General features: G+C 33.1%; 1 protein-coding gene across 1 annotated transcript; it reads left to right on the forward strand.

Moving 5' to 3' along the window:
* The first annotated feature begins 213 nt into the window (after positions 1-213).
* On the forward strand, positions 214-2,794 carry LOC128863799 (peroxiredoxin-6-like). The gene is made up of 4 exons (XM_054103150.1): positions 214-379; positions 1,903-2,277; positions 2,348-2,423; positions 2,491-2,794. The coding sequence occupies exons 1-4, from the start codon at positions 297-299 to the stop codon at positions 2,617-2,619; spliced, it is 663 nt and encodes a 220-aa protein (XP_053959125.1). The 5' UTR covers positions 214-296; the 3' UTR covers positions 2,620-2,794.
* The last annotated feature ends 8,242 nt before the right edge of the window (positions 2,795-11,036 follow it).

Below are 11,036 nucleotides of genomic sequence, written 5' to 3' on the forward strand. Positions count from 1 at the left end.
AAACACTCTTCGGGATGCCAACATCTTCACCGGCGGATGAAACTTGCACCTACACACCGAAATAGCTACGCCTCTGCCGCTGTGGAAACGCGTTATCAAGGTTTACCGCAAACAAACGATCGTTTGTCAGCCGAGTACGAGAGGCAAGCATTACTCGTACGCCACTGAGCAGCAGAGGCATTCATTAAATGATATATAAAAAGCGCAATTGCTCGGAGTTGACATCAGTCTGTGAAAGAGCTTAGTCGTGTCTAAATCATCTGTGAGAAAAAAGTACAGTAGAACTACTTTTAAAAATGCGTTTGGGAGCAACAGTACCGAATTTCAAAGCTGAGACCACTCAGGGTCCCATTAGCTTTTACGATTGGCAAGGAAGCTCGTAAGTATCTTTTTTTCTTAATTACAGGTAAACGGGCACGCAAACTCGTGTGTGTACTTATAAATGCGTACATACATATGTACATATGAGACGCGCGAAAGTTTAGTTGTATGGATTTGAATCTATGCAAGTGCAATGAAGATAGTAAAGTAAGTTGAGTGCATAATTAATTTTTACGAGAGCAGCAAGTCCAGTTATCAAGCGAAGATAATTGTTTTATGATAGATTAAATGATAAAAAATATTTCATAACGAATGCCGCGCAATTTGCGAAATCATAGTTCGCGTCGACGGTGATATAAAAATGATATAAGGAATGCATAAGCATTTACACACATCTATAAATATATATGTATGTATACACATATACACGCCACACCCAAAAATGTAATATTAATTTTGGAGTATTTCTTATATTCGATTTCAACGAAATAAGTACCGATGTGAAGCTAATTTTCTCCTCCCAACATAAGGGGGCATTGGTATTGGAGATGGGGGCGTCTCACTCATACGAGAATATTGCTTATCTCGGAAGCCGCTTATGCTAAGCTAATGGAATTTGATACGTCACACAAAGTGGTGTGTGTGCAAAAACGGGGTGTGGCTGCTCCTATACAAACATAAATTTTCATTCGGTTTACCTCTGAAATCGCGTATGCATTTTTAAAATTATTTACCTACATATTTTAACTTTTATTACTGTGCGATGCAAATACTTTACAGACTAGAAAAAGTATGAAATGTAAAATCATAAAAATTCCAATGCTCAGTAATTCTTTGATCTTTTGGTTAGTTAATACTGATCGGTGTTTGGATTTAGAGAATTTTAAATTGGAATAAAATGATTCACATACATACGAGGGTTCTATTCCAAATATTAAAATAATTCGACAAGCCGCCTTTTCTAACTCCGGTTACTTTTACTTTGGTTAAAAATTTCCAAAATTCAGTCATCGGCGTCAACTTATATTTTAAGTGTAGAGCTTGATTTTCTCGCATCTCTATTAATTCTAATTCTCCAGATGCTTTTTGGGTCATAATTATATGAGAAATTGGAAACTCAACTAGAATTATGTAATATCAAATAGATTAAGAAATAAATCAAAAAACTCTTCTAAGGGTTCCATGTGACTCGCTAGCCGCAGCTTAGCCCTCCCTGTGTTATACCTTACATTTCAAACAAATCTACTTATCGCTTTTTATCTATTCAGATAAATATGCAGCTTATATCTTTTGTGTTACTACGTGTTTAAATTTGTTAAGTTAAAAATAATAAAAAATTGAAAAAACAATTACGCCAATTCACCTTAAATTAAAATATCTACGACCGTGCGTTAAAGGTATATCCAAATAATTGAAGAAATCTACGAATCACGACTCACAAAACATATGCAAATAAAATTGTATTAGCAGCTGTCATTTATTTGGAAATTACATTAATCTGCACCCAAATAATTTCATTAGCATTTCTTATTTACTCACTTTCTTTATACAATATTTCTTCTACTCCACTTCGCACCACAGCTGGGTCGTGCTATTCTCGCACCCTTCAGACTTCACACCCGTCTGCACCACTGAGTTGGGTCGCATCGCTGTCCATCAGCCAGAGTTCGCCAAGCGTAATGCCAAGTGCTTGGCTCACTCCGTGGACGATTTGAAATCCCATGTTGATTGGGTGAACGACATCAAGTCTTACTGCTTGGACATTCCCGGGGAGTTCCCCTACCCCATCATTGCCGACCCTCATCGCGATTTGGCTGTACTCTTCGGCATGTTGGATGAAGAACAGAAGCGCGACCCGGAAATCGGGAAAACTATTCGTGCGCTGTACATCATCAGCCCCGATCACAAAGTGCGCGTATCGATGTTCTACCCCATGTCCATGGGCCGTAATGTTGAGTGAGTTGCACAGTTATTTTAGCGGTATTTGAAATGTTTCTAATAAACGGCATTTTGTTTGATATTCCAGTGAGATTCTACGCTGTATCGACTCACTGCAATTGACTGACAAGCTGAAGGTTGTAGCTACCCCCGCCAACTGGACTGTAAGTTTTCTAGAGCACAAAGAGAATTTTTATTAGATATTACAATAATTGCATATTTTTTGTATAGCCTGGCACCAAAGTCATGATTTTGCCCACTGTGTCTGATGAGGAAGCCAAGCACTTGTTCCCGAAAGGTTTTGATAAGGTGTCGATGCCATCCGGTGTAAATTATGTCAGAACCACTGAGAATTATTAGTTATTAAATGGAAAACAAAAAACAAAAACAATTTGACTCTGCTTGAGTTGGGTTGATGCCCATTATGTATGTTTTAAGTTTGAGCTGATCATTTTAAAAATGATTTTGTGCTTGATTTTTAGATTATTGTCACTGTTAAGTAGAAAACAAATAATAAATTTTGAGTACAATTCAATTTATGGATTTTTATTGCAATTAATTTCTATAGTGGCCTCCTGTAGAATGTTTCTAAAGACGTATTGTTCCTAAAGCAATAACACTCCTTTGTCAGAAGAGTTCAGTTTTTTTCATGCTTCTCTTTCGAAGAAAATGTGTCAACAATTGGTAAAAACTTTTTTCGGTTCACGACAGGTCACGCGTGACTTACGTCAAACTAAATACATAATTTTTTCCAGTATTCATTGACATTTTATCGTGGAAAGACATACGCCTCAACAACGTTTACAAATCGTGCAATTGGATTACGAAAATCAACGCTCTACGAAAACTGCTCATCGCGCGCTCAGGCGAACTTATGGTGCACTTAACCGTCCTACCGAACGCACTATTCGGGAAACCATCGGCAAAATTGAGAATATTTTTACATTATTGCAGGATACTCGATCGAGTAGACGACGTAGAGAAGAGAATAGTGCGGCTGTAAATGAGAGTTTTGCCGAAGACCGGGAATATTCGATTCGGCGCTGATTTCAACAAATTGGCCTATCTTTTGGCACGACTTGGGTGATTTTACGAAAAGATCTTGGTTTTAAAGTGTATAAAACAGAGCTAGTCCAAGATTTGAAGCCGGCCGATCTTCCAAAGCATCATAGTTTCATTCGTTGGACTCTTCAAAAACTCCCCGCAGATTCGCAATTTGGGATCCAAATTTTGTTCAGCGATGAGACGCCTTGATAAACGTGATATCTACAACTAGACGGTGGTATCCCGTGATATTTACAACAAGACGGTGGACGACGCTACTTGCCACACAGCCCGTGAAACAATGGATTTACTGCGCCGTTTGCTGTCGTTTCGGTGAGGAATTTATCTCTCGTCTCGGACCACTGGATTGACCACCTAGATCGTGTGATATCACACCTTTGGACTTTTATTTGTAATTTAAATTCTAAATGCCCTATAGATAAACCAGCTTCGATTAAGGCATTGGCAGCCTAAAATTATTCGCGAGATACCGACCGAAGTCCTCCAGGGAGTCATTCAAAATTTGTGTTTACCGAGGCCCGAATTACGGCACAGTGGTGACACAGCGGCCAAAAATACAAGGAGTCATTCTAGAACTTTGAAAATTTGCAGAAATCACTTTTAAGACATTTTAAACTTCTAGTTAAAAAATCAAAAAAATCCGCCCACTTTTACGCCTACCTCCCACACAACCTTAACAATAAAGTAGCCATAACTTCCATAAAATTAAAAAAAATATAACAAAATTTTGTATACTTGTATTTTGTGTAATTCCTAATATTGGGTAATAATTTTGTAAAAATCTGCCCCCTCTTACGACCACCTCCCATACAATACTAACTTAAAAAATGCTCTAACTGGCATAAAATTTTAGGTCAAACTTTAAAATTTGGTTCATTTACGTTTTAAAAAGTTTTCAATATTTGGTGTGAATTTCAAATTATTCCTACTATTTTTACGCCTACTTTTCATAGTACTGCAATAAATTTTTTTTTTTTTTTCAATCTTTTAATAAATTTTTTACATCATCATGGTATTCCAATTTCTTTAACTGCAATTTTGTTCTAAATGAATTAATATATGGATCAGATGATATTTGAAGATGATGCATCACATCTTCATTCGTAGAAATGCGGGAACTTTTACGCGAATGAAATTGCCGACAGTTTCTGTAATTCTTATTCATGGCTTCTTGAGCTTCTTCAGATAACATTCCTGTAAAACAAAATATTAACACTAGAACTACGAACCGGTCAAAATGACCGGTTGGAACATTTATTTCCCATTTCCTCTTAAATATTCCAATTACATTTTTTTCGATAATGTCATGATTTTTATTAAATTTGTGTATAGAATAATATTATAGATTATTTTGTTCTTACGCTTCCAATTTTCAGAGTTAACTATGTGTTATACCTAGATATACGAACCGGTTATTTTGATCGGTCATAAAAATATCATGAATACTGTTTGTATATTCTTGAAATATTCTTTTTGAATATGGAAAATTCCCGGAATTCAAAGATTTTGCGTTTTCCATTTATTATGCGAAAATTTGTATAACTGTAATATGGTATATACAGTTATACTAAATCCGTAATATGATAAACATTTCAATTTTTTACTTACCGTGTATAGTTGCAAATGACAATAAATTGAATATTTTTTATATTTCTTTATAATCGCACATTATTCTTGCATACATTGTAAGTGGTTTCTGATTGAATATTTGTTTCATTATTAGAAAGGGAAATAAAATTATAGTTTTCAGTTAGAAGTTATTACCCTGAAAATGGCGTCACATTCGAAAAGAACAAAATTTCTTGAAGATATAACAAATATATGCGAAAATATATCCGAAGTTGTCTGCACATCAACAAATATTTCAGCGGTCCAGTTTGATAAAGAGAAAGTCTATGTATCCAGTGATAGTGAGGAGGAGAACATACTCAAGGTATGTAAAAGAAAAAGTGTAAGATTTCCGTCCTATTCCGGTGAGAGTGAAGATCAGCAAACTGAAATTGCTAATGGAACTATTTGGAATGAAATCAAAGCTGGATCCTATCCAGGGAGAAAACCAAAACATACCATTTTCAAACAAAAAGTAGGACCTACAGGATATGCAAAAAACAAAACTGTAAAGAATGTTGTGAGTAGTGCTTTCTCATTACTAATTAATCGTGATATTATACATCATATCATAACATGCACAAAACAAGAAGTTTACGAGTTACTGGTGAAGAATTGGATTTATCAGAAGAAAAATTCAACGCTTTTCTGGCCATTTTATTTGCGCGTGGCGCTTATGAAGCCAAGAACTTAAAATTATCTTATTTATGGTCCCAGAAATGGGGGCCTGCCTTTTTTTCAAAAACTATGCCAAGGGATGACTTCACTAATATTTTACGTTTTATCCGATTTGATAAAAAAAATGAAAGAAGTCAGCGATTACAAACAAATAAATTTGCAATGGTGTCATATGTTTGGGAATCTTTCATTCAAAATAGTCAAAACTGCTACATACCGGGATAAAATATTACCATCGACGAGCAATTATTTCCAACTAAAGCGAGATGCCAATTCACGCAATATATGCCGAACAAACCTGATAAGTTCGGCATAAAATTTTGGTTGGCATCTGATGTCAAAAGTAAATTTATTATAAATGGTTTCCCGTGTTTGGGAAAGGATGCAACAAAGGAATCGTCAGATCCCTTGGCTGAATTTAGAGTTCTAAAATTAATGGAGCCATATACCAATTCTGGAAGAAATGTAACGACAGACAATTTTTTCACTAGCCTATCACTAACTTCAAAATTATTGGAGAAAGATACTTCTTTAGTTGGAACTATTCGCGCAAACAAAAAAGAATTGCCAAAACTTGCGAAACAAAAAAAAGATAGTCTACCTGGATTTTCATCTGTAATTTATAGAACAAACAACACTTTGACAATATATAAAAGTAAGCCATCAAAAAAAGTTCTTTTGCTGAGTACGAAACATAATTCAGTTAGCATTGAAGAAGATAAAAAAAAGATGCCTGAAACTATAAAATTTTATAACAATACTAAATACGGAGTAGATGTTGCCGATCAAATGGCCAGGAAGTATAGTGTGAAGTCAGGATCACGAAGATGGCCTCTGCAAATATTCTTCAATATTCTCGACTTAGCTGCAATAAATGCATGGATTCTGTACAACGAAACAACTGGAGAAAATATATCAAGAAAAAATTTTTTGTTTCAATTAGCAGAAGAACTTTCAGGAAAGCATGAAGACTCATCGGAACTGGAATACTTGAACAACCCCTTCAAGAGTCCTGATAATTTGAACATACGAAAAACTTGTCAAATAGGTTTATGCAATGAGAATAAATCCGCAAATATCTGTGCTCGTTGCCAAAAGTATGTTTGTGGCAAATGTACTTTTAAAAAACTTTTAATATGTAAAAATTGTAGTACATAGAATCTCTATGTTATGTAATTTTGTTTTTTATGTTATGTAATTACAATAAATGAATAAAATATGTTTCTTTTGCTTGAAAATTTAATTATCTTATGAATTTTTGGTTTTATTTCTAAATTTCTACTGTTTTGTGTAGTTAAACAAAAAAACCGGTCAAAATGACCGGTTAGTTGAAATAGGTATATGGTAAATCTTCGTAGTTCTAGTGTTAATAGTTGTGATTAAATATAAACATTTATCAAACAATAATATAGCAAGAAAACATGCCTATTGGCAATATAACCTCCGATACAATTTTACTGCCATGAATCAAAACTTTATGTACAGTAATGGGCATATAATACCACGCATAAAGTTCTACATATAATTTTGCAGTGTCCATGCAATAGACGTGGAACTTGTTGGTATCTATAGGTTTCCTATATTACTATTTATGGTATTTAAAATAATTTTAAATCGGTGAATTAAATTTTTATTAACACCAGTTATGTCAGCCGTTGTTTCTGGATTTTCAAAAAATCTTCGAGAAACATTTCCATCATTGGTTGTACCCATACCGTGCTTAACAATATCAACTTTTAATCCCAGTACTGATCTAAAATTTCTTTGAATTTCTTTTTTAGTTTCTTCGTTCTGTTCTTTTGTATGTTCATTTGTCCTGCATGCTGCAAAATTTTTATTATATGCGATGTGAAAAATACACTCCATAAATTTAATTCTCGCATGAAGCGGAGAAATTCCAAATTTCAAAGATTCAGCTGAATTTTCTCTTAAAATCACAGCATTTAAATCGTTCATTTCAGTGCGCTTTGCTCCACATATAAAACAAACTGCCATAGAGGAACTTTTACTAACAGTTGTAGCAACTTTCCCATCTATCATCGTCATCGCTAAACTGTGTGATATTGTAAATTTCCTATTAAACACCTCAATTTCAGAATTTTTCAAATTTTGAATTTCATTATTCATTCTATTTACTTCGCTATTTATAACATTTGCGGTTTCTTTTACAAATTCAAATTTGATAGACCTGCAAAGTCTAGTTGAAGATGGATCTGAATTACTCCAACACGTATATAAATCATTTTGACAATCAATTAATGTCAATGGCACAAGAGACGTTAAAAACATATTTTTATCTGATAAATTTTCAGATGACCCATCACAGCCCCATTTGCTTAATAAACGCAACTGATGTGGAAACTCTTCAACCTCACATTGCGATTTAGATTTAAAAATTCGTGAAACTGTGTGATCAAGTAATTGTTGTAATCCAACACTACTACACCGTAATATTAGCAGGATAACATTGCTTTTTAACTGCCAAAATTTGTTTATAATTTGGAAAAATATCACAACCGATTTCTTTGGCTGAGCTTCTTAAAATTTCATACTGGTGCTTTGATAATGCAGCATCGATTATGAGGCTAAGTGCTTTTTCAGGTGTAAACGATTTAAAATTTTCTTCTTTATTATATCTTTTAGCTGCAGACACTGTCAGCTCTTCAGAATAATTTTCACAAATTTGTTTTATTTTAGTCCTCTTAGTTCTCTCATGACTTTCTTCAAATGAAATACAAGGTCTTCCACGTTTGGCTGAAAGCGAAGTACTTGGCTGCTCAATATTCAAAACGTTTTTATTTATCGTATAAAGCCGTGAAAGCCATTGTTTATTATCAATTAAAAACCTGGATTTAATGCGCGCACTTTTGTTCCACTTTAATTTAAATTTTGGATAGAAATATTTTATTAAAAATTTGCGAAAATTAATTATATTTGTCTCAGACAAATTATAATTTGCTGATATGACACCAACAACAACGTCAATATCTTTATCCCTATCGAACAATAGTTCAACAATCGCATTATAACGAATATTAGATTTATCCATAACTTTAATAAATTTCTAAACACTTTATATTAAACTTGTATTAACTGTCACTGTCACAAAGATAATAATGCTGTGTACTCTCCCACCACTCGCTTTGGCGACAAGACTCGCTCCGACTATTGCACGTAAACATATGCATTGCGCGCTGTGTGAATTTCGCGAATGATTGTTTGTGGTTTTTGTTGTGTATAAATCGCTGTGCTAAGCTGTGCTATGTCTTGTTTTCTTTAACTTTTAGCTGAATTTTCAAGCTTTAATTTGATATAAGTCTTAATGCGGTGCTCAGCGGTGCAATATATTTTCTAGTCCTTTGAAAATGATAAATGTTCATTTTTTTGGGCTGTATATATGCTACATGCAACTTTTTTCCATTTTTTAGGAATTTATTTTTTTTTGTCATTTTTAATAAAGAAAAATGGTTCTTACGAATTGCATTTTTAGAAATGTTGTGTGATGTTTCATATGTAAATAACAAGCATTCAAATATAGCACTTTAAACTACCATATTTCAAGTATGTTGTCATACCTTAACTTTGACATACTGTGTACAGAAAAATAATAAAGATTATGGTCTAAAATTTTAAAACAACAATTCTTAATTAGTTGTTAATAAATTTTGAAAATTTCATGAACGATGTGAAAAAAATTGATTTATGGCCGCAGTCTACATGAAAAGTTCCCACTGTGCGGCGCAGTTGCGTCCAACATTTGAAAGGGATTATCTTTAAAAAATAAATGTCATGATTGATTCTACAAAAAATAATAAATATTGGCATATCAATTTGAGTTTGCGTTGTTTTATTTCAATATGGCCCAAAGTTTCCTACTGGAACTTTAGGAATTTATGATGACGATGATGATTTCAATTTAAAATCCGATACCTCTGAAGTGATCACCCTTTATGTATATAAAAGAAACAACATCGTATTCGAAATTTATAGAAAATATTTTTTTTTATTGTTTGTACGTAGTTGTGTATACACTCACATACATTGGCTTCTTTGTCAGTGTAGTAATACTCACGCATTTTCTTCTTATAAATATTTACTCAATGCTCAGCTAATCTTTTTTATTATATTTCTTTATGTTTAGTAAATAATTGACAATAGAAAGTGAAGTTAATGAGCATTTTTCCAACAATAGACGAAATCGAAATGACAATAGCAACAAAGCGCCACAGAAGAGCAGTATAAATTCTGTTTGTGCCTTAATTCTAACAATAAATTTGCAAAGCTACAAATAAAGCTTCTCATTTAGACTAATCTTGGCTAAATTTGCTCCTTATCGCACAAAATACTAATGATAACAACATTTATTTATATACAACGATAATCAAATAGCAAATAGATACAGTTACAATACAAAAACCAAAAAAAATTTCATAGCAGTTAAATTATTAATTTTAGTACTTTTTTACTGGGTTCAATAACTTATTTCTACAATCGTAATTGGTATTGCGGCCTTTCAACGGATGAATTTTCCGGCGAATATTTAGTGTCGTTGTCAATGCTTCGTTTTTCTTAAATTTATGTAGGTATGTATTGGTACGTGTTTACGTTTAGACGCAAACGATTAGTTGTGCGCTTGATTTAATAAGTGATTTTAGCTTAAACATTTTTCCTTAAGTATCAATACTTTTTGACTCAAGCGTAAGCAGTTCATTGAAAAATATATAATCAGAGTAAACATTTGAGCTCGATTTACATGAAGTGTCGATTTGCTTGAAGTCCCGACAGCAATACCAGTGCCATATCAGTGTTTTTTAACAACTCTTGAGTTCACGAGCAATAAGCACGTTTAAGCGATAACAATATTTTAGTTTAGCCAATTACATTTAGTGTGACTTAATTCATTTCTTTTCTTAATAATCCTTCGCAGCGGTTCGTTTTTTAGAAGAGTTCTACGCAAAAATACTGTGGATTGCGTAGCCGGAGTTGGACTGATGAAGGTTATTTTTTGAAGCGCGGCCGAAGACCGCCCTCGCGAAAAAAAGTTCTACGCAAAAATACTGTGGATTCTATCGAAACTGAAGAAAAAATTATTATTATTATTATTATTTTTTATTTAATATCTCGAATAATAATAAATAATAATAATAATAATAAATTAAATAATTACATTACCTCTTTAACATTGTTAACATTATATTTTAATACAGAATTTTGTAATACAGAATTTTGAAAGCAGAATCTTAGAAAGCAGAATTTTAAAAAAGCAGAATTTTAAAAAAGCAGAATTTTAAAAAGCAGAATTTTGTTTTTAGAATTTTGTACATACAGAATTTCAACACCAACCCAAAAATTCTATATTTGTAGCAAATTTCTCCCTCAAAATCCAGATTTTTTTTCTGTTGAAGTTATTAATAAAAATATACTGT

This window comes from Anastrepha ludens, chromosome 5, assembly GCF_028408465.1.
Source record: "Anastrepha ludens isolate Willacy chromosome 5, idAnaLude1.1, whole genome shotgun sequence".
In the NCBI taxonomy this organism is placed as follows: Eukaryota; Metazoa; Arthropoda; class Insecta; order Diptera; family Tephritidae; genus Anastrepha; species Anastrepha ludens.